Genomic DNA, 25,824 nt, shown 5'->3' with positions numbered 1-25,824 from the left:
AGTTAACAGGTCTTCTCTTTGAAATGCATTGCATATGGATGGGCTTGTGATGTCAAACAACGTGCCATTCGCGTAGAAAAAAAAACGGTGACTCGAACAGATGACATCCAATATACATAAAACAAGATTCAATCGGTATTTACGCCGGGCATCATAGTTATTTATATATTGGTATTGGACCATCTTCAACTACAATTTCTGCTGGCCACATTTACACTCGTCGATGTCATCTCTTGCTTTCTCTATCACCGGTACTAAGAAACAGCAAGCGAATATTTGGATAAAAAGTGTGTGAAATGTTATTAGATTAGTAACATCGAATCAAAGTTATTTTCTTAATTTTGATTCCAAAACTAGTTAGTTGGCAACCCGTTATTATTTACCTAAGATTTTTGCTTTTTCATTCGAGTACAGGTAAAATTTTCTTATAACAATTGTTTTGAAAACCACTTTCAAAGGTTGAGTAATCAAAATCTACTTCGCTCATGATTTTTCAAAGGATGCTACTTTGAATGGAAATAAAACATCAACGTGAGAAACAAACAAAAAAGTAGGCAGACTGGTGTTTGAACTTTTAAAACATCGATCAAGTTTGATATAATTGACTCAGACATCCAAACGATACTAATTTTCAACTAAATACTATTTCGACTGTTAATTTGATATTGACTTTTTCTATGATATTAATTAATATCTGCGATTTTCATATAAATAATTTTTTCATATAAATATATTATTCAAACTAATGATACTCACGTTTATTATATAAAATATAATGTGTTACATAAACATTATAATTAATTAGATTTTGGTATATATATTATTAATTTAAATTAGTATATGCATTATAAATAGTTTAAAGTAATCATCATTTTCACTTTCCTTGATTCTAAAATTTTTAAACTGAAATAATAAAATAAAATAACAAATAAAATATTTATAATACTAGAAATAATAAAACTGTACAAGAGTAAAAATATATCTTGATTCCTTGACACATCGAGTTTTCCACATAAGAGATGCGGCTGATACAGTTCCCATTGTCTACTACAGTCATCCATAGCAAGTTTAATGGAAATTTCTAGCCAAGATATAGAAAATGTCGTGGTAGAGCTATATCATCCGATGCCATTCAACCACTAGGACAATAAGAAACTTAGTTGTAAAGCTAGTAACACAACATTCATCTTTTATCTGCAAATAATAAGCAGTCGTTAACAATATTCTGCAACCATGTGAGTACACAAAGGAGAAAAACCACACATTATGAAATGATATTTTAGAGGCATTAGAAATAAGTTTTTAAGTAGGTTTTAAAATCCGGGGAGGAAATCATAAACACTTCAACGTCTAGCTGTTCTTCTGGCTTTAAAGAACCTTTCTCGGATTGAGATTAACTTCTTTCTAGCTTCACTTGTTTCTAGTCGGTTTGCCGGAGATTCTTCACAACACCTAAGTCCCACCTCCAAAACCATTGTTAAGCACTCAGCAATAGGAAAACCAACTCTTAGACCATTGTGAAAAATTGATTTGTCTGCAACGTCCAACACTCGCTCTGGCAAGGCAGATTTTATGTAGCTGTGGAGAGTAAAATTTCCCCCAAATAACTCATCAGTTGGTCGTTTTCCGCTGATCATTTCCAAAAGCAGAATTCCAAAGCTATACTCATCACCATGTATTGATGGTTCTCCTCCCACTCCATATTCTGCGCCATAATTCACATAACCAAGATTGTAATTGTAATTTTCTTTATAGAACTTTACATATGTGTGATAGTTTTACCTGGTGCGACATAACCGATGGTTCCTCTAATACCAGTGGAGCTTAGTTGGTTGAAAAAGGACTCCCGATCAAACTTGAGGAGAAGACGAGCCATACCAAAGTCACTTACATGGGCAGTCAAATCATTATCTAGGAGGACGTTGCTTGGCTTAATATCACAATGAGCAATAGGTTCATAACAATGAACATGAATATAATCCAAAACAGAAGCAACGTCAATCGCAATGTTGAACCTTTCAAGAAGTGTCAACGTTCTTGAGGGTCTATGAATCTCTTCCATTTCATGTGGGTGCAGCCACATATCAAGGCTTCCATTAGGCATGAAATCATAGATGAGAGCTCTAAACTCATTTCCTTGAAAATCAATACTAGAACAAGCCGTCAATAGTTTCACAAGATTACGATGCCTTATGTCCTTGAGGGATTCACATTCTGCCATAAAACTCTTCATTGCTCCATGCCTCTGCATGTTTAGAACTTTCACAGCAACAAACTTGTTCTCAGCAGAGAGAAAGGCTTTAAACACGGTACCAAAACTTCCTGAGCCAATCATATTCCTTGAAGAGAAGCCATCAGTTGCATTGTGGATCTCTCTGTAACTCATCTTCTGATGGAAGGCCTCTAATGTGGAAGGAGCTGGGCTATTGGTCTGCTGATTATTCTTTCTTTTCCTGAACCAACATAGAGAAACTGAAGCTACGACCAGCAGCAAAAGAAAAGATACGCCTACGCTGACCCCGATCACAACTTTCTTTACAAATAAGGACCGTTTTGATACCATGGATGGTGCTTCAGTAAAGCATGGCTTTAGATTTAATTCCTTGATGCCTCCACATAAATTTTTGTTTCCAAATACTGAAACTATATTAGCACTCTGAAATTTTCCTTCTGTTGGCACACTTCCCTCGAAATTGTTTATGGATAGATTGAGATACTCCAACGAAGAAAAGTTTGCAAAATATCCAGGTATACTTCCAGAGAGATTATTGTTGGATAAGTCAACGTTTTTAAGACCCTTCAACCCTCTTATATCGGGAATGGCTCCGTAGAAATAATTTCCATGCAGCAAAAGTGTTTCCATGGAGAGACAACTTCCCAAAGAGTGTGGAAGTTGTCCGGATAATTTATTATTCCCAATCCACAGGTCAACAAGATTTTCAAGTCTTCCAACATCTTTTGGAAGAGAGCCGGTCAAAGAATTATCTGACATATCTAGATAAATAAGGGACTTAATTTGCATAATCTCCTGAGGTATAGTCCCAAACAACTTATTAGGCCCAACCCATAAGTACCGCAGAGAACTACAGTTTCCAAGACTCTGAGGAATGGTTCCTTCAAAGCTGTTGTTGAGCAAGCTTAGAAGGTCTAATCGAGTAAGGTTTCCTATAGAAAATGGTATCTCTCCAGATATACTATTTGAACCTAGATCACAATCCTCTAATTGTAAAAGCTTGCCAATAGAGGCCGGAAGCAAACCTGTTAATTGGTTTTCTTTTAACAGGAGTGTTTGTAGGCTTACGAGATTGCCAATGTCGCGAGGAATACTTCCTGCAATGAAATTATTTTCAAGGCCTAAAACTAGGAGATTTATGGACAGATTCGTAATGGATGCAGGCAACTGACCGCCAAGCCTATTTCCAATAACAGATAAAACTTGGAGTTGGGTGCAGTTAGTTAAAGCACCGAGGAATTCAAGATCTCCAAAAGAGTGACCTCCCAAAAAATTATTAACAAGTGACAAAAATCGCAAATTGCGTAATTTCCCAAGGCCCGAAGGAATACTTCCAGTTAGGTTGTTATTAGTGATTGCGAACTTTTGAAGATTCGAGATATTGGCAAGAGTTGCTGGAATGACTCCTCTGAAATAATTACCATCCATATTTAAGTTTTGTAGATTTGGTAGCAGTTTGCCAAAGTCACTTCTCAAGCAACCCGAGAAATGATTATAGTTTAGGTATAAGAACTTAAGTGAGGATAAATTGTATATTGCGAGAGGAAAACCAGCAGAGAACTTGTTCGTTTCTAAATTAAGAAGGATCATTTGATTCAATCTAGCTATTTCGCCAGGAATTTCTCCTTCTATCCTGTTAGACCTCAAGCTAAGTCTTATTAGTGATGTCAAGTTTCCAAGAGATGCAGGAAGCTTCCCTTTCAAGTTGTTTATAGCAAGACTCAGATTGACAAGCTTCGTCAATGACCCTAGCTCAGAAGGAACACTTCCTTCAAGATTATTTGAATATAAATAAAGGTTCAACAATCTAGAGCAGTTAACTAAGCTGATTGGAATCCTTCCTCCCAGAACATTAAGGCCCACATCCAAGTAATGAAGTCTAAACAAGTTTCCTACTTCGCTAGCTAGGGATGGTTCCAGCAAAAGAGTTATTAGAGAGATCGAGTAATATGAGAAACGAAAGATTACCAATAGATGGTGATATCATCCCTCCCAATTGAAACCCTGCGAGGTCCAAACGAGTAACTCTCTTGTGCTTGAGGCCGCATGTAACTCCTTTCCACTTGCAGAGAGGGATTGAGTTATTCCATGAGGACAAGGCAACTTGCTTGTTTTCAAAAACTTGAGATTTGACGTCCAGCAATGCTTTCATATCAGTTTCATCGGTAAAACGATATGCTTCAAGTAACATGATAGCACTGCAAGAAAATAAAAGAAACAATCTCATGCTTCTCTTTTTTTTTTTGGGTTAAAGCTTTTCGTGCTTCTCAAATTTCCAGGGAAGTGAATATATGAGACGACTTAAATGCAAAATTTATTATTCTTGTTGAGGAAATGAAACTTAAATGAAATAATGGAAATACGTTGGCTCACAACCACATACATAAAAGTTCAAGTCTTCAAGACTTACAAACTCCCGCAAGACTTGTAGTCAACCTTCTTGTCGTTTCATCTCTATTATTAAAACAGAAACATTGTGTGGACCAACGTCTATGCTGTAAGTTTTTAAATTAAATACACTTTTCTACTTTATAGTTTTTTTCCAACGACTACTTTATATTTTATAGTTAAACCTACATTAAATCATTAATATTCTTTTCTTTATATTACTTTCCAAACAACACTATAATTAATTTTGTGTCCAAACAATATATAATATTAGAACTCATATTTTTAATAATTTCTAACAATTGGTTTTCAAATTATTTAGATAAATTAAATACTTAACAAATCAAATAATTTATAAAACAACGAAAATAAATAGAACTTATTTTTACAGGTTTAAAAACTACAAAACATTTCAATCAGTAATTAATTAATTAAATTAACAGATAATTTTATTTATATTTACTAAATAAGGGTTATATGATTTACCTAAGTAACATAATAATTCAATAATAGCCATTACATAAATATACACACACACATATATATATATATAAACGCTATACATTGTACAATATATATAATAACAAAAATAATTATGAAAAATGTTCAAAATATAACTTATCTAAAGAAAATGCTTAACGCTAATTGTTAACAACAAATTTAAACCGATTATAATATAAATTATTAACAATATAAATTACAAAAAACAATTATAATAAAATTAATTTAGCTATATAAAAAGGAGTAATATGATCAAGACATATTTATAGCTGTTAATTATTTTATATCTATCATTTTCTGTATCAAAATTCTGAAGAAACGTCATAATTTCATAAAATGCAAAACAATGAACTTTAAAATTTGGATTAAAAGTTGACAAATCATGAAACTATAAAAATTTAAATCAAATTGGATTATATATCGGTCATCCATAGGTTAAATCGGTTACGAATTTTAGTGATTTTTTAAATATGGATATTTTTTGAAACCCTAAATCGAATACAGATCACCGTATAAACATTTTTGACCGCGGGTTCAGGTCAAATTTAAAAGCATTGATTTAAATGCAAAAATATTTTAAATACATAAAATCCTTCCAAATCAAGCTAAAGTGTAATCCAACTCCTTTAGCTTGATATCACACTAACAGCTGATTCTCTCAACTCAGACCAAACGTCTGCGCCCACATTTTCTTCCACAGTTTGAATGTTGGATAGAAAACAACTGTGGTTCATGCTCCTGTTTTGAATAGGCGTTTTCCCAATCTCGTAAAGCCGTGGAGGATACTTCCTATTACCCGAAGATGAAGCCACTCCTTTAAAAAAGCAAAGAGAACAAACTTAATAAATATTATTCATCCCCATAATAACATAAAAATTTAGAATTCAGCATCACAAAAGTAGTAGAACAAGAACAAGAATAATCAGACAGCATAAAGTTTATTTTTTCAAATTTTTTGAACACACAGAAAAGTATATCTAGAAACAAAAAAAAGACAAATCAAATTTTCAATTTAGGAATTACGTTTTTCAAATTTCAAATTGCAATCAATCCAAGTATGATAACAACATTTCGATTACCTTAGATTTGGGCCTTACCGATTCAAGTAACACAGAACTGATCGCGGAAGTGACCGATAGGGTTCGTCAAGAATCTCCGAGGCGAATTGAGTGACGAGGGAGGAGAAAGGAGAAGAAGCCGATGCACAATGGAGAAGACGAAATTGAAGATCGAAGAATGGAGAAAGAGGTCTGGGAGAAGGAGTTGTCAGACCTCCTTTGGTGGGGGTTCTGTCGCTTTACAAAAGGGAAGAAGAACCCGTGTTCTAGGTTTTGTTGTCAACGAAAAGAGAACAGATTATTTTTGTTTCTTTTTCTTTTTCCTTTTGAATTAAAATCTATTTTATTAAATGGCATATTAAAAATTAATGGCAAACTTGTGGTTAATACTTCTTTTTTTATTTTTTTTTAATTGAATGTTAAATTTAATTCAAAAGAAAAAGTTCTTTGCTTTACATCAAGTGTAACTTGCTATAGAAGAAACAAAATCAAGACTTATATTCCTCAAACTCCTAACTTTCTTCTCCAATCCATCCTCAAAAGATCTTCATCTTGTGCTAAACCAATAGACCATACCTCCCTCATACTCCTTATCCCCTCTCTTCCTTATTATTGATAGCTTGTTTCTCATGTTCTTGTCAATCAACTTAACCAACAAGCTCCCTGGTGACGGCGATTCACCATGCCTCCTCCTGTTTCTCTCTCTCCACACAGTGTGTACAGCAGCTTGAAGAATATATCTCACCACAAATAGCTTGATTTTACCTTGGGTATTATCCAAAGCCGCTCGAGTAATGCTCCTCCAATTTGATGTGTAATGAGTACCCATTACTCCCTTCATCAACACCTCCCAGATTTGAGAAGAATATGGACACTCAAAAAATAAACGAGCCAAAGTCTCAAAAGGATCTTGACAAAACACGCAAGCAGTGTCAACATTTCCTCCCCATCTGCTCATTCTTTCTCCAGTAGTGAGTCTCTCTTTCATTGCCATCCAGAGGATAAATGAAAACTTTGGCGTAGCATGCTTGAACCAAACCATCTTGGACCAGAAACATGATAAATGCTTCTCTCTAATCACTTGCCAAGTTTCCTTTGATAAGAAAGATTTCTTATATACTCCTCTGCTATTCCTCCATAGTGAAACATCCTCCTCTTCTGTTGCACTGGTTTTGAACCTTTCTATCTCCTCTTCAACTCTATTAAAAATGGGAAATCTGTGGTGTCTCCTTCGATGCCGACTGCATTCAGCAACTCTTGCATCAATCGAAACTCCCATATCAATGTATCCTCTGTCACATAGTAGATCTTTTAAACAACCCAAAGAAGACCATGATTCATACCAGAAAGAGGTTTTTTTCTCCCATTCTTCACCTCCACTCTGTACATCTGCTTAGCCACTTCTCTACTTCAAAGGTTGGGTTTTTAGTAAATTTGCCTATTTTGAATTACAATCTAGTAATTACAAAGTTATATGAGTTATCTGAGTAATTACTAGAATGATTTGAGCTATTCCAAGTAATTTATTCTTTATCTTTTCAGAATTTCATAGTTTTTGCAAAATTAAGTTGGATGATACGCAATTCAAAAAATCTATTGAATAACTGTTTGTTCATATATTGTTATTGCATATTCATTGTCTTTTCGATTTTTTTTTTAAATCTGATATTTAATTGATAGTTATAATTTATTTCATATTCGTTTAAAAATTCCAAAAGGCTTTCACTGAGATACTTATTCGCTTTCATAAAACCAACGATACAAAGACTGGAATCCAGATAGGATAGTATGGATCGATGAACAAAAGCCGAAAGATAGGATCCAACCTAAATGTGGCCAGGAAAGTAGGGAAATCCAGGAAGAATCAATATTGTTACTTTCCGTAAGGGGTGGACAGACACAATGATAAGAAGGGGAAACAAGAAAGTAAAACGGAGAAGAGGCAAACCCGAATCTCTGAGAAAACTAACGTATTTAGACTTGGAAAATTTTGAAATCAGGCTCAAAATTTCCATAGGAAAGTACTAAGAAATAAAAACGCCTTGAAAACTGCCACAGACTTTAGAGACCTTATAATCTAGGTGGATAGTCTAGCGAACTAAGTGTTATACGATTTTCCCAATCTCATTCTATTGTTCTTTAGCTGTTCAGGCAGATCTTGTAAACCGATCTAATCTCTCGCACAACCAAGAAAGGATATCCATGCATTCAAGCATACCCATATCGCTTACTAAAGAAAGAAAAAACTAGAGACAAGAACTTCTCAAAATTGACACGTTCCTAGCAGTTTTCTTAAAAAGGCTGTTCCAAGTCGCTGACCAGAAACAACCAAAAATCACTGTCCTAACGTCGTCTTTAAATCGTCCCATATTATCGATCATCCCAAAATACAAAATATCAAAAAGTATTTAAAAATAGTCATATTTATCCTTTTTAAAAAGAAATCATTCTTAGAAAAATATTTAACAAAATTATAATAAATATATTGTTGCAAAACATTCGAACCCGCGAAATCGCGGACATCCACTTAGTAATATATTTATTTCGGCCGCTGCTTCAATAAAATCTCTTTAGTTTAGTTGTATAAATGTTTTTATTTTCAATCTCAACAAATCAAATTCGAGCCAAAGGTTGTTTAATATCGGCTTTTTTTTATTAACTACCTTCTAGTCTTTACTAAACAAGGACTGATACTGGATCGCTTAATTTTTTGGGAAATTAGGCTGTATAACCAAACAAAAACGTATAATTCACAGACTAACCAATTTCTCTAACAGTCCTATACACTATGTTACTTTTCCATATTAATATTGTTTTGCCCTTTCTGTTAACCGGTGAAACCTGCAACCAAAAAGTAATTAAAAATCTTTATTATTATCTGTAAAGGTAAATCATGGCTTGCCTCCCTTCACATCTTACATTTTCCTTCTCTTGGTAACTTCGTCGAAGTTGAAAGATCTCCAGCACCGAGTGAAGAAACACCATCACGTCCTTCTAATTCTCTCAATTTTTGACTTCTCCTACGTGATTTGTAATCACCTGAGATACTCCACTTCGGAAATCATACGCTCCTGGCCGGCGATAAAGCTGCAGGGAAGCCTATCCACACCTCGTGTCTATTCCACTTCCCACACTCGATTCTACTCGGATCTTTTCAACTACGGTAAGTTTTTTGTTTTTCCGCCCGATTATCTTCATCTGCTGTTATTTTCTTTTCCATTTTGGCTATACTCAGAACTAGGGTACTATAAATGTTAAATACAACATCATCGACGGTGAATGTCGGATCTGCTTTATGCGACTAAGTTCCACACTGTATACTCGGTTGTGGTTTTCTGGTTGTTCGTAGCCTTTCTTAAATTTTATTTGTGTTTTTATCTGATATGCATAGTAAAAATGTAGTAATATTGTTTTGATATGGAATAACATATGTGTTACATATGGATTTCACTGTCTGGAAATGAAATGATCTCCGTTAGGTATATTCAATTTGACTTGGAATAGAATAAAATATAGACGTTTATTTTCCATTTGACTTGGAACGGAATAAATTCAAACGTTTAATATCACCTTCTTTAGCTTCTGAATTCATACTTGTATTTAATATTTATGTATTTAATATTTGTATTAGGGTTTATATTTCCATGTAGGGTTTAGTGCTGATTGGAGAAGGGTTAATTTTTTGAATATTGAGTTCGTCGTTGCAAGATTGGGGTTGACATTGGATTAAGTGTCATATTTCCGTGTAGGGTTTCGTGATTAGTTGATAGGGTTTCGTATATATTTTCATGTGTGGTTTAAGATCCTGAGCTATGCATATCGTTACGTCTTACATGGATTCCATTCCACATTATTGTTATACTATACAATTTATTTCATATTTACTTTGTTATATGGATCATAACACCTTTATCTTTCGCTTTTGTTTCTCAGGTTACAAATGGAAGATTTAAGCTACCAAGTAGATTGTTCGAAACTGGATTTGAGCCACCTGGTGAATATCTTCTCATTTATATGTAATGATGCAATGTGTATATAAGTAGAATAGATCGTGTGTATGTAAAATGAAAAGACCATTCATGTGAAATGGAATAAGTGATCTTTACTATTTGTCATATTCTATTCTATTTGCAAAACAGAGTGTATATGTATGTGACTAATAAAGTTGTAACGTGGATAACTCCTTCTTTCTAATGAAATATTTTTAGACATATTTGACCATGTATTTCATAGACTACGTGGACACACAAAACACATTTTTACCGGATAATGGCATAGAGAAAGGGTATAACCGGATGAATTAGGATGTAAATGTTAGTTTCTTCATTATATCAAAATCATTGTCACTTACCTAATCTGTCTTCTAAATATGGCTAGTTGGCAAATAAACCCTAGTTTTTTCTCAAGTGTTGGAGTAGGTGTATATACTTATAGCTGTATACTCTCATATTTTGAAAACATTTTGTCTTAACATTAAAAAATCTCTTTAGACAACTCAACGCCTAGCCAATGTTTACAACCACAAGACTTAAGCAATCCAAAGGCACATGACTGTCTAAGATTCCTCTAAACACTAGCAACAACCAAACTTTCAAGCATTCAAGTCTTAACACAACAACTGTTAAGGCAACATTACGCCAAGACAACCTGGATAATTGTGATATAGCTTGACAATTATCTTAGTCTTAAAACGTAAAGTCTTTTTGATATGATCCTGATCCAACTAGAAAACAATACGACCATGGTCAAAAGTTCAGATGGCGAATGAAGACAAACCAGAAAACAAAACAAGCATGGACAAGTTCGGGTGGTCAAAGGTTCAGAAAAATGAAATCAATGTTCAAGATGATATGAACCTAGAAGACACAAGGGCATCAGAACGTGGAAATGAGCTTGAACAAAAGGAGCGGCTTGAACCAGAGGATGAGCTTGTATCTGAGGATGCTCTTATCACATCAGTTGCTCCAATGACTCGAGCAAGAGCTAAGAAGTTTAGCCAACCAATAGGAGGAATGCTCAAAGAAATAGTGATCCAAACTAATCAAGACAGCAAGTATGAAGGTAAAGCTTGTCAAACCACTTTGGTTCTACTTTTTTTTCCTTATCAAGTTTTTTCCTACTGGGTTTTCTTGACAAGGTTTCACTTCATCATAGCCCGTTTGTTGAATCTAGAAGCCCAAGGCATGTCTTCAATCATCAGCCAAGTCCAAGGGAAGAAGAGATTTAGATAAAATTTTATAAGGTTTCTTTGTTTAAGGGATGGATTATCAATTTTATAATTGGGGATAACAATTGTTCATTGGAACTGAGAAAAGTTATGATCTTAGATTAAAAAGTTTACAAGATTGAGTTTCTTCACTTAATTAATCTGTCACTGTGTGTGAATTAGTTGTTTTCTGATTGAAATCAATTCTTTCTCCGTGAGCGATAATTTGATCTAAAAGTCATTACTTTGTTAATGTTTATGAATGATTATTTTGTTGATGTTTATGAGTTAGCCGTCTACAATGATTGAATTTTCTTTTGTCAGTTTTGATCTGAAGTTTCTTTGATTTGAATTCAGAGGCCATCCTTTTCTCTGGTTTACCTTTGTTAGTATGTTGGGATCGAAAGATTCTTGTTGTTCAACCCAAATTGGCAACTTTTTCTCGTTAAAAATTAAACGAGGATCAAAGTCGGTTCAAATCAGATCGGCGCAAAAATTGAGCAGAAGGAATCTCATTCTCATAAAAATCTAGTTTGAAAATTGTCTCTACCTTTTCTATTTTCATGATTTTCTTGTTATTATTATACGATTTCCTGCAAACTAGTGTTAGATTCGTTTCAAAAATAAGGGGCAAGTTGAATAGAAAGAAAATAGTCAAATGCAACTGAAATGAATAGTTTGAAATTTGACTAATAGTTACTATTGTATTTCTTACACGATTTACAAGATAAGACAATGTAAACAATTTGCTGGACTTTTGTTGCTAAAGAGTAAACTCAGTCTTCTGAAACTGTAATCGTTCTTCATCTTCATCGTAGTTGAATGATAATGGAACAGATTTGAATGCTCTATATTTCCCAACATTGTTCAAATGCATGTTCTCTAATCTGTTTCCCACGCTCACAAAAAAAAATAGAGAGTTACTAACTTAATATTGACAGAAGACAACATGTGGAATCAGTGATATGAGTTTTGAAGTAATTTTCTACCTGAAGAAATTCCATATACCAACAAATGATTTCAATACTAGCAACAATGGTAACATTGCTTGTCTATGCATGAAGGAGAAGTTTAAATTTAGAACCGTCTGAATCCACGCAAATGTCATCATGACATTCAAAATCTGACACATGTTCTAAACATCGGTTACAATGAAACATGTTTTGATGTAGTGAATATAGTTATGGTCAGTGCCGTACGTACTATTCTGGGGATCAAGACAATTAAGACAATGTTTTGCGGACATCAAATTACACTTAATATAAAAGTAAGATACATTTTATATTATTTTCATGAGGTTTTAAAACTGTTGTTGTATCAAAATAATATATTTAAAATTGAATATTTATGTGATATCAAAGTTGCTTATTACTAATTTCAGTATATAAAATATAACTGTAAAGTTAAATTTTTATGGTAAACTCATAAAATATAATTAGGTATAAAATTACTAAAATAATTCGATGCTGACAAAAAAAATCGATAAAATATGCAAAAAAACAACAAAATCATGACTATAGAGTCATAGACGGCATCGTTCTGAGGAGTTTCACTTTGACGAAAAAAGTTCAACTTAAACAACTTTCCATTTTGTTGACCGAAGAAATATATAACCAATGTGGGTATGGGTGGCTGAGTTATGCGAACAGCTAACAAATCCCCTCCCCAAAACGAACAAAAATTGGAGGCAATATGAGACAAATAGATGACTCAAGAGAGAAGAAAAAAAAAGGGTTAAACTTGTTTCAAAAGAAGCCAATGACATCATCTCACTTTTACTGCATCTACTTCGTAGACAAGCCACAAATTCTTAGGCACATCTTCCTTCTTCAGTCCTTCCTCTGAGTATCTGTTCGTATCACAAGAGAAACAAAAACAGGTTAGTTTGTAGTAAATATTATGCTGAACATGAATCATCTAAAGACATAATAATCAACTGACATACCCAAGAGATGGTGGAATTATGAGTCTTCTCTTATCACCAGCTCGCATCCCTGAGAGAATTATAGAGATTCATCCATTTCTTTTTAATATTTATAAATTCAGTTGAAACAACCTTACTGGTTAAAACATCATACAATACCTTCAACACCCTTACTGAGACCTTTTATGACAAATATCTAAAATATTTTTTACCTAAGCGAAATCTTAATGGAGCTTCTTCCAAGTTTGATTCAAACACTTTCCCAGTGTCTTTCAAGTTCCCAGTATAGAGTGTGATGACCTGAAACAGCCAAACAGGACTTGAGACATCATCATCCATATTTTCATATGACTTGGATGTAAAAGAAATACTCACCCTTTTTCCTTACACAGCTACTTTACCATCTAACTCGCCTTTTTCAATCTCTTCAAAAGTCACCTCATTTGAAGAAATCTCTGATTCCGGTAGTTTATTAGTACTAGCTTCTTTCTCCAAGTTCCTATTCATTATGAAAATAAAAAAAAAAATCGTATCTGACAGATCTATTAAACAAAAGAGAGACAACTCTTTAGCAGAAGCTTGTCTCACTTTTCGATAGCTTGTTTCTTCCCCCCTGTAGTCTCCTCTCTTTAGCAGAAGCTTACCAGACATGACATCTCTGAATAGTTGGTACCATTCTGGCTTATTCCAACTTCGTGACTTCTTAGTTTGAGTTACCCACACCACCAGCAGCATATCAAGCACACGAAGCACCATGCATCAACCTTTCACTCTTTTGCAGCCTTTCATTCTTCTTGGTAAGGATGAGGTCATCTACATATTTTGACTGGCCATCCTTCGAAGACGAAGTATGGCAGTGTTACTACTTCGACATCAAGTCTTATGAGGCAGCCTTTGAAGAACCACCTAACGATAGCTACCAAGTGTTGTGGAGTCCTAGACTTGGTAGATTGTTGACGCTAAGTATTTTTTCCTCGGCTTGAATTCTAACTCACCCTCTTCTTTTTGTTTTGCAGTTATTCATCCCAATACTATCGCATATCCGGTAGAGTTATTTCTGAACGCTCTTAGGGTTGTTGCTCTTAGTCATCAGAATTGGTCAGGATTTGACTGCACGAGGATCCAAAGGTAAAAGAGACGTATTGCGAAAGGTACTCTTCCTCAGCCTTAGAACTTTTATTCAGATTTTTAATTTTGCTCGTTTTTTGGATTTCTGCTTGGCCTATCAGTTTTGACTTGTCTTGTTTTTACAGTCGATTAGCGATCTGATATCCCTTGTGTTGCGACTGCTGGTAAGAGACTGAGACGCGTACCGAGTAAAAACAGCAGGAAGAGCAAGAAGATGAAGACGACTCCAGGTTACAGTTCTCGCCTGGGTGAAGAGCTAAACTTGGAGATATGAGTCCCCATGACTATACTCGATGGGATGGAGTCGGAAACTTTGGCAACCTTGGCTCCGGTTACAAAGACTATCCAAGCTGAGAACGTCAAAGTCATAGGGGTCGATCAGGTTTTTGAGGCCTCGAGGTCTGTTAGATTCGGGTTTATTATGGGCTTCCAACTTAAAACCAATTGGCTATTAGTGGATTGGCCCTAACCCTTTATATAGTAGTAGATTAATTCTTATATATCCGATGTAGGATGTTTCTCATCAATACCCTCCCTCACGCTCAGACATCTAGGTCTGAAGCGTGGACAATGTGGGAATAACATCCACAGAGGGCCCAACATCGGTATAGTAGTAGTAGTTGTAGTAAATTAGGTCAAAGGATCTTATCGCTCTGATACCATGTTAGATTCGGGTTTATTATGGGCTTCCAACTTAAAACCAATTGGCTATTAGTGGATTGGCCCTAACCCTTTATATAGTAGTAGATTAATTCTTATATATCCGATGTGGGATGTTTCTCATCAATAAGGTCCAAGAAGAAGAACAAAGGCAAGTCTTCTAAGATATTGAGGGCCGATCGTGTTGCCGAGGGAGCAGATCAGTTTGATGGTGCCCAATCAGTAGGGGATAGAAATAATCAAGGGGAGATTCTCGAGACCAACCGAGAGAGTCCTGCCAAGGAGAGGCAGAAGAAGAAGAGGTCTGTCGAGAAGCGGCAAAATAAATTATCTGAAAATGGACTAAGAGAGCCTGTCGGGATGGACAAGATGATCAAGTCGAAGAGTTGGTCCAGCCTTTGTCGTCTACGAGCTCCTATGACCCCATTATTCATCTACATCTTTGTCAGATATAAAAAATAATGAATAAAAGAGAAAGAAAATAATGGATAAAACTTGACCAAAAAGGAAAAACTAGAGATGAAAGGGATTAGGAAAGACTGCATGTGTGTTCCGAAACCTACTGGGGTAAGAGTCCATGTCTTCAGTGATCGATATTCCGAAGATAAACCCTACACAATTATCTTAGAAATGAGGTCAGTATATTGGTATATCAGATGGTGTCTAGCGAGATGCGGGCTGGATGGTCAGGTTGCACACCTACGGCTAGGACATGGAAGTACCTATAAAGTTGCTACCTATAAAGTTGGTACCGATTAGATGTGGCTTGCCACACTGTAGAAATGATGGTGGTAGTTCTAAAGAAAATTGAATCCCTGCATTTTCAACCATCTTCCACAGGTTCTTTCGAAAAAATATTTGAAAAAAAGATTTTTAAAAAAAGTACCAAACACAAAAACCTATTAATTATTCAAAAATTAGACAATTTAAATAGAAATTTTATATATTTACCGATTTAAAGTACCTATAAAGATGGTACCGATAATTTTTTTCATATATTTAAATAATTATGTATATTTCAATTTATATATATATATATATATATAAATATAAAGTAACAATAAAAGGTTTTTTTTACCTCTTTTATTGAACTTCTTTTGATCATTTTCTTCTTTGTGGGGTTTTTGGTGAAAAAAACTATCAATACTATTAAAAGGGAAGGAGTCCTAAAAAATCAATTTAAAAAGGTTGTTGCACCCTTTCATTTAACTAATACATTTGGTCTTACCTAACTGTAACTATACATGATGCTTTTATTTATTAGTCGGCATAGTGGACCAAAGTTTTTGTTTAAATAAAACCCAGTAGATGTTCATTTTTTTGGACTAATCAATTATTTTAGAAATTTATTTTATTGGTCCATATCTAAAAAGGCTATAATGTGTAGAGATAATTATTTTAGATAAAAGTCTACGCACTTAAGCCCAAAACACTGACAAAACCAAGAAAAAAAACAAAACATATGTTGTAAATGTGTATTATAATTTAACCCACAAGTTGATATTAAATATCCCAATATTTAAAGTTCCAAAATAAATTTATTTAAATACATAGAAAAAAAAATTTAAAGAAATTTGTTTTTGATAAACACACTTTTTTGAAACAAACTCTTAAAACAAAACTATAAGTATTAAGTTAACCTAATTTGTATAAAAGTTATTTATAATTAAAAATTATTATTTTAAAATAAATTGAAACTATTAAAAACCGTACAAACCTTTATTATTACATAAAGCCAAAATCATAAATCTCATGTCCCGATAATTCAACAAATAATGTAAATCTTATAGGTAGAAAAAAAATATATAATAATATTGTTATAACATAAAAAAATCTCAAATATAAATTCATAAAACTATAATTCAAAACAAAAAAAATTCTTCTTCGATATAAAATGACTTTATAACATAAAAATGTACAACAAAACTAAAATACGAATTCATATTATACACTGTTTACATACCATCATATAATATAGGGTCTTATAGAGTCAAACAATATCAGATCCCAAATTAATGATTGGTTTTGAGTTTTGAACGGGATTTATCAGGTTTTATGTATCAGGTTTTAACTAAATCTAGATAGTAATATATACAAGTCACTGGATTTATTGGTTTGACTGCGGGTCTAGATCGGGTACGGAAACACTTCTAAAACTATTAAAAAGCCTACAAATGTATATTATTAGATCAGCCCAAAATCCAAAATCTAGCAAGCAAATCTTATGTTTTACCAGCTGAACAAATGTAACTTTTATAAAATGCACACAATATAAAAATGACGTTATGACATAAAAGTGTACATACAAAATCTCAAATAAACTAACTGATAAGTTAATATAATTTACACAAAAAGAAATATTTTCTTCACTAATATAATATAACTTTATAACTTGAAAATGTACTTCAAAACCAAAATACTAATTCATATCAAACAATTTAATTACCCGAAAAAAAAAGCGCGGGTCAAAATCTAGTTTTACATTTATTTGAGAGAATTGACCTAATTTTAATTTAGTTCACAACTAATTTTCAGTTACACATATTTGTTTACATGAATTTTGATGAGACTTAAAGTGAATACATTGCAGGTGGGTTTTATGTTTGAAATTATAATGAAGTATTGATAAAACTTTCCTTACAAAGTTTAATTCCATTTGAAAATTAATAAATAGCTTTTTCCTATTCTTAGTTGCCAAAAACTAACTTTTCTAAAATAAAAAATTAAAACCTTTATTATTAAGATAATAGTAACTTATAAGGCAACAAACTGCTCAAAAAAAGTAATTTCTGATTAACTTTCAAGAAAAATGTTAAAAAAAAAAAATTATATTGTTTATCTTTTCAGAATTTCATAGTTTTTGGAAAATTAAGTTGGATGATATGCAATTTAAAAAATCTATTGAATAACTGTTTGTTCATATATTGTTATTGCATATTCATTGTCTTTTCGATAATTTTTTTTAAATCTGATATCTAATTAATAGTTAAAATTTATTTCATATTCGTTTAAAAATACCAAAAGGCTTTCACTGAGATACTTATTCGTTTTCGTAAAACCAACGATACGAAGACTGGAATCCAGATAAGAGAGTATGGATCGATGAACTAAAACCGAAAGAGGCCATCGGTTGATTCACTAAACAAACAAACCGAAGTATTCCTTGGCCACAAGGTCAAACGAAACCTTCACGCCAAATGCGAAAAAACTTCTCTAACACGTTCTCATAACGTAAAATTTTATTTGAAAGAAAATTCAGTCTTTAGTGCCGCGAGACGTCGCAGATACTCGAAGAACCAGATTTCGACGTAAAATATCTTCCTAGATGAAAGTTCTGTCTCGGAAACTCAAACAGTAATATGGACTAACATCTTCTCAAACACACATCCTTCACGAAGGCTCAAACTCAAATGGTAACACTTACCATTCCGTTTGTTGCTGATCACAACAAACAAACTCCAACGTCCTAAAAAGACTTAGTCATCGTCCCCCCTCCCCCCCCCCCCTCCCTAATAGAGATAAGCTCTCAAACATCTGACACACGGATAATTGTGCGTTATAAAAGAAATCTGAAATTTTGGTCAGCACTTCCAAACGACTTCAAATTTTCTTTGGAAAGATGCTCGGTCCTTGCAAGTCACATAAGCCGAGGACTTTTCGCAGACAACAATATTGAGACAGAATCAGGTCAAAACCGCAATGGATGATTTAAGCCAAAACAGTCATTACAAACCCTAAACTGATAGTAAGCCTAGGTCTTGCGCCTAAACCCATCACACTGGTCTTACACATCTGAAGGCATAGTATCAACAGACTGATACGAGATTCCAATATAAGTCATATTTGCTTATATTTGTACGTTTATAAGACTCCGCAAACTAAAAGCCTTCGAGTGTTCTCATCTTGAACAACAACAAGTATAACGATCCACTGAGCGTTAGAAATGAGGTGACAACTCACACTCTCTCTCATCTCCGCGTATGGCTACTCTGTAAGTTTTAAAAAGGAGATAATCCACAACTTCATAAATCCAAAACAAACAGCCTACAAGGCTAGTCTCGAGGCCGACAAATGTCCAATAAAAATGCCATCGGCAGCAACATTCTCGAAATTTGAAGAATTATAATCCGAAAACATAAAAATTAACATTATTATTATATTATTTAAATAATAATTTATTATATATATAGAGAACAAGGGTATAATAATCTTTTGCTATTTAATGAAGATGGTATATTTAAAAATGTCCATTTAGTGTTGGTAAAGATTAAAAGTGATACCATGAAAATGGTAAACATGAAATTTTTCCAAGAAAGATCTTCTATCTTTTTATTAGGAAAGAGATATTTGGTTTTTAATATTCTAAGAAAATTAATTTAACCAAAAAATATTTTTAAAAATATGAAGCAAAAGTTTATAAAATTGGAATTTATGTAAAAGAAAATTTCGTTTCTAATCAATTTACTTGTTCAAAAATCTATAAAATTATTGTATTTTAAATATTAAAGAGATGACATGTTCATATAAAATATCTTTTTGATAACAATGTGATTATAAAAGAGTTAATAAAAATAGAAAATAGAAGATACTACTAGATATTGCCTTTTTATATGAAATTCCTTTTTTATAACAATGTGGTTAGAAGAAAAAATTATTAATAAAAAGAAATTATAAAGTCTTATTAATGGTAATTATAATAATAAACTTAATTCATTAAGGATATCAATGTAATAAACAACTGTAAGAGTTAACATAAACGCGACACATAAGAAAATTTAGTTAAAAAATATTTTTTAACATATGAAGCAAAAGTTTATAAAATTGTAATTTATATAAAAGAAAATTTCGTTTCTAATCAAATTACAAATTCAAAAATCTACAAAATTATTGTATTTTAAATATTAAGGATATTACCTTTTATATAAAATTTGTTTTTGATAACAATGTGGTTACAAAAATATTAATAACAATAAAAATAGAAAATAATAATAGATATTCAATTTTTATATGAAATTCCTTTACTTATAACAATGTGGTTAGAAGAAGAATTTATTGATGAAACGAAATTCTAAAATAAATAATGGTAATTATAATAATAAACTTAATTCATTAAGAGTATCAATGTAATAAACCACTGTGAGCGTTAACGTGAGTGCGCCACATAAGAAAGTGACTTGTCAAACAATAAACTTAATTCATTAAGGGTATCAATATAATAAACCATCGTGAATGTTAACGTGATGGCGCCACATAAGAAAGTGACTTCTCAAATAATATTATAGAGATATAACCGAAAATCCAACACTTCTTATGGAAGGTATTATCAGGAGCTATACCTACGTATGTTCAACTTTGCTCGAGAGGTGTTAATACTGACCCTACATGTCAAAGATGTTGCCTTGAGGAAGAAACAATCAATCATGCTCTGTTCCTTTGCCCTCACGCTTTTGCTATATGGCGTTGTTCAGGATTGCCTGTAAAGAATCTTCGGTCAGATGATTTGGAAACAAATATATTAACGTTATTCAATCTTATGAATAATGACGAGGTTGATGCTTCTCAAAGGGGGCTTTCTTTCTGGCTAATGTGGATTATTTGGAAATCAAGGAATGAATTCCTATTCTCTCATAGGAACGTTCATCCTATAGAAGATGCTCTAAGAGCCCAAGCTGCAAATAGAGAATGGTGGGCAAATAAAGATACTTTGTATGCTCCGGTTCCTTCTGTATCGAGCTCTCAATGGGAACCTCCCCCATCAGGATGGTTGAAGTGTAACTTCGATTGTAGTTATCATCAGGAAACGAGATCAGTTGGGCTTGGTTTCATAGTTCGTGATGACAAAGGCAAATTCTTGGTTGCTGGTATGTCAAAAATGAACAATGTATCTTCTCCTCTTCAGGGTGAAGCCCTTGGTTTTTTATTTGCAGCACAACAGATTTGAGTCAGAGGTTGGCGGCATGTCTGGTTTGAAGGGGATAGTGTTGAATTGGAAAGAATCATAAATCAGGTGGTTGATCAACATGTCCTATTACGCAACGTTATACATGATATCAGATTTTGGATCTCACGCTTGCCCATCTGCTCTTTGGGATCAGTAAATCGTAAGAAGAATTCAGCGGCCGATGCCCTCTCTAAGAAAGCAATAGTGATGGAGAATGATTATATTATGTTATCGATTCCGCCTCCTTGGCTAATTCGTTTCCTGTATGAACCTTTCACAATTTGATTTCTAATAAAATATTGTTCAAAAAAAAAAATGTTATAGAGATATAACATATATTTTATAAAAAATTTGATTATATTTAGAAAAGAAATGAAAACCTATTATTCAACAATTAGACAATTTAAATAGAAATTTTATATATTTACAGATTTAAAGTACCTATAAAGATGATACCAATTATTTTTTTTATATATTTAAATAATTATGTATATTTCAATTTCAATATATAAATATATATATATATATATATATGTAAAGTGACAATAAAAGATTTTTTTACCTCTTTTATTGAACTTCTTTTGATCATTTTCTTCTTTGTGGGTTCTTTTGGTAAAAAAACTATTTTACATTGATTTGAGAGACTTGCCCTAATTTTAATTTATTTCACAACTAATTTTCAGTTACACATATTTGTTTACATGAATTTTGATGAGACTTAAAGTGAATACATTGCAGGTGGGTTTTATGTTTGAAATTATAATGAAGTATTGATAAAACTTTCCTTACAAAGTTTAACTAGGTGTCTTGCCCGCATATGCGGGCTTAATCGTTTTACAAATATGTATTAGTTTTTTTTATTAATTCAAAAACCAGCATAATAACTTATTATTTATATTTTTAAAAATAAATAAATCAAACATATATATATAACTTATTATTTATGTTTTCAAAAAAAATAAATCAAACATATATATATATATAAATAAATATCTAATTAAATATATATGTTTAATGAAAATTTATTAAAGATAACATTGACTTTAACCAATGAATTTATTATAATTGTTTTATATTTTATTTTAAACTTTATAATTGAAAAATATGTTTTAAGAAAACAACACAATATATAAGAATTATCTTATTTTTTTAAAAGTTAATATTATTAATAAAAATTCGTTTTTGATGATACAACTAATTATATATAAAATTCATTAAGGGTATTGTAGATATTAACCGCTCAAACTTTCAACATGAGAGCTCCAAAATTTATTAAAGATAACATTGACTTTAACCACTGAATTTATTATAATTGTTTTATTTTTTATTTTTAAATTTTATAATTGAAAATATGTTTTAAGATAACAACACAATATATAAGAATTATCTTATTTTCTTAAAAAGTTAATATTATTAATAAAATTCCGTTTTTGATAATATAATTAAGTTTATATAAAATTCATTAAGGGTATTATAGATATTAACCGCTCTAACTTTTAACGTGAGAGTTCCGTTGCAAAAACTTACTTCGCAAATAATAGTATTGATTCCATTTGAAAATTAATAAATAGCTTTTCGCCTATTCTTAGTTTCCAAAACTAACTTTTCTAAAAAAAAAAATTAAAACCTTTATTTTAAAGATAATAGTAACTTATAAGGCAACAAACTGCTCAAAAATCCTAACAAAAATAAAAAAATAATGGTAGCTAATTCGCATTAGGGAAGTGATTCTAGATACTAATATCGTATAAAACCATTATAATAAAACAAATCGAGTATATGAAAATATTTTGTGGTTGTGGGGGTGGGTCAATCTATTTGGAAAAGGAAAATAAGATGTTTCGGATAGAGATACTTGACAAGTCGGCTCATCCTTGCTTTATATATAAGTACACTCTCAGTGCTTTCTTTGAAACCAAAAGATAAATTATCATCAAGCTACCAAGGTACGTTAAGACTTTCAGTGCATTAATTCTTGCGCACATCCAGTTGTTTTTGGCGTATGCATTAGTTTGATTCTGTTGAAACCGTGTTTCTAGGGTTTTGTTGTCAAGCATCTTCTAACTGATCCAGAAGGATTTAATATGGCTCATCCAAGGGACTTAAAGTTCTCTCCGATTGACCAGAATTTGGTGGGGTATTATCTACGCAACAGAGTGGATACAGGAAAAGATGGTTTCATCACAGATATCAAACTTTATGAAGACGAGCCGTGGCTTCTTCCGCACGTCAAGAATGATCAATTCAAAGAGAACATGTGGTTTTACTTTGTTCTAAGGACACGTAATTTGGGGAGCAGGCCCAAACGCACGGTTCCCGGTAGAGGAAGCAGTAACGGCGGAACTTGGACGACAAGTGGCGTAAAGAAGGCGATCACTGACCGTAACAACCCCAAGGTTGTGATCGGATACAAAACAGAACTCGCGTACCACAAGAAAGTCAAGGGAAAGCTTAAAGGAGACACCACTGGTTGGTGTATGACGGAGTATTGGCTTGCAAGTGAGAACGATGCTCAGTTCCAAGAAGTAGTCTTGTGTCATCTCCGTGACAATAACAAGATGGTCGTTGACGAGAGCAAAAACGGAGACAATGACATCGCCACAGAGCAGCCTCAACAAGGGAACAGCGATGACAACAACAATAGACTCCTTGACTTCACTCATCAACAGCGGCCACTGATTCCTCCTTTTGAAGGACAGGGATTGAGACTTCAAACCATTATGGGATATTCTGATAAGGCCACTCAAGAACAACAACATCCACCGATTTCTCCTCCTCCTCAACGTCAAGATTCCGGAAGCATAAACAACGCACTTGTAATCATGGAAGATGAGTGTGTTAGCCAAGATGAAATATTCAATCTAGCTGACCTGGAAGCCGGCATCACTCATCCACAACAACAACATCGTCAGATGATGGTGGATCCTTATGATGATATATCTTTCTCAAGATTGGCAATGCCGAACAACCTGATTTACCATCATGAAGACTCATGGCATCAAGATACCTCTCCATGGAACAACACCAATCCTCGTGGACTCATATTCAATTCTCATGGATATGAGATCCAAGATCAAACTGTCACCAAGGGACACAATCAAGATTCATATTATTAGCCGACATTTTCTTCTGATGCAACACAAGAGCAAATAAAGTAGTCAAACATAGGAAACATGTATAGTTCGTTTGGTTATGGTTATTATTTCTGGATCTTTTAATGAGAATTTATCTCATCATTAAAAGTTTGTAAATGATCTTTGTGTTTGATTAAACCGATCCAAACACCCTTTTATCGAAATCAAAAATTTCTGGAGCACTCATCTGCTAGTGTGATACCACCGATAACGCCTATGAATACTAAAAAAACTCCACGCATGAGTTTAACATTGGAAAAAGTACGTACAGTTCCTTTGGTTTAATTACGCTTAAGTCACTGCATAGTTCGGTTGCTATATTTGGATTTTAAGTGAGACTTTATCTTTATGTGCTTGATTCTAAAGAAAGCAAGGCCTAAAGAGCTCAAAGATAAAGCTTCGAGGCTGATTAATTTATTTGGTTAAATTGTTGAGTTTGATTTCTGGTTAACTTTCAAGAAAAATGTTTTAAAAAAAAAATTATATTGTTTATCTTTTCAGAATTTCATAGTTTTTGGAAAATTAAGTTGGATGATATGCAATTTAAAAAATCTATTGAATAACTGTTTGTTCATATATTGTTATTGCATATTCATTGTCTTTTCGATAATTTTTTTTTAAATCTGATATCTAATTGATAGTTAAAATTTATTTCATATTCGTTTAAAAATACCAAAAAGCTTTCACTGAGATACTTATTCGTTTTCGTAAAACCAACGATACGAAGACTGGAATCCAGATAAGAGAGTATGGATCGATGAACTAAAACCGAAAGAGGCCATCGGTTGATTCACTAAACAAACAAACCGAAGTATTCCTTGGCCACAAGGTCAAACGAAACCTTCACGCCAAATGCGAAAAAACTTCTCTAACACGTTCTCATAACGTAAAATTTTATTTGAAAGAAAATTCATTCTTTAGTGCCGCGAGACGTCGCAGATACTCGAAGAACCAGATTACGACGTAAAATATCTTCCTAGATGAAAGTTCTGTCTCGGAAACTCAAACAGTAATATGCACTAACATCTTCTCAAACACACATCCTTCACGAAGGCTCAAACTCAAATGGTAACACTTACCATTCCGTTTGTTGCTGATCACAACAAACAAACTCCAACGTCCTAAACAGACTTAGTCATCGTCCCCCCCCCCCCTCCCTAATAGAGATAAGCTCTCAGACATCTGACACACGGATAATTGTGCGTTATAAAAGAAATCTGAAATTTTGGTCAGCACTTCCAAACGACTTCAAAATTGTCTTTGGAAAGATGCTCGGTCCTGATCGATGCAAGTCACATAAGCCGAGGACTTTTCGCAGACAACAATATTGAGACGGAATCAGGTGGAAACCGCAATGGATGATTTAAGCCAAAACAGTCATTACAAACCCTAAACTGATAGTAAGCCTAGGTCTTGCGCCTAAACCCATCATACTGGTCTTATACATCTCAAGGCATAGTATCAACAGACTGATATGAGATTCCAATAAAAGTCCTTTTTGCTTATATTTGTACGTTTATAAGACTCCGCAAACTAAAAGCCTTCGAGTGTTCCCATCTTGCACAACAACAAGTATAACGATCCACTGAGCGTTAGAAATGAGGTGACAACTCACACTCTCTCTCATCTCTGCGTATGGCTACTCTGTAAG

The 25,824-nt window shown here is 33.2% G+C and overlaps 1 protein-coding gene and 1 pseudogene across 1 annotated transcript; one reads left to right on the top strand and one right to left on the bottom strand.

Annotated features, from left to right (window-relative positions):
- Window positions 1-1,172: 1,172 nt before the first annotated feature.
- Window positions 1,173-4,515, bottom strand: LOC106411120 (annotated as a pseudogene).
- A 17,985-nt stretch (window positions 4,516-22,500) lies between these two features.
- On the top strand, window positions 22,501-25,308 carry LOC125597434 (NAC domain-containing protein 6-like). The gene has a single exon (XM_048772177.1). It carries the CDS (start codon window positions 23,124-23,126, stop codon window positions 24,153-24,155), a length of 1,032 nt encoding a protein of 343 aa, XP_048628134.1. The 5' UTR covers window positions 22,501-23,123; the 3' UTR covers window positions 24,156-25,308.
- The last annotated feature ends 516 nt before the right edge of the window (window positions 25,309-25,824 follow it).

Source organism: Brassica napus, unplaced genomic scaffold (assembly GCF_020379485.1).
Source record: "Brassica napus cultivar Da-Ae unplaced genomic scaffold, Da-Ae ScsIHWf_1459;HRSCAF=2050, whole genome shotgun sequence".
NCBI classification, from domain to species: Eukaryota; Viridiplantae; Streptophyta; class Magnoliopsida; order Brassicales; family Brassicaceae; genus Brassica; species Brassica napus.
Note: the sequence above shows the minus strand (reverse complement) of the source record. Positions and strands in the feature narration are given on the sequence as shown.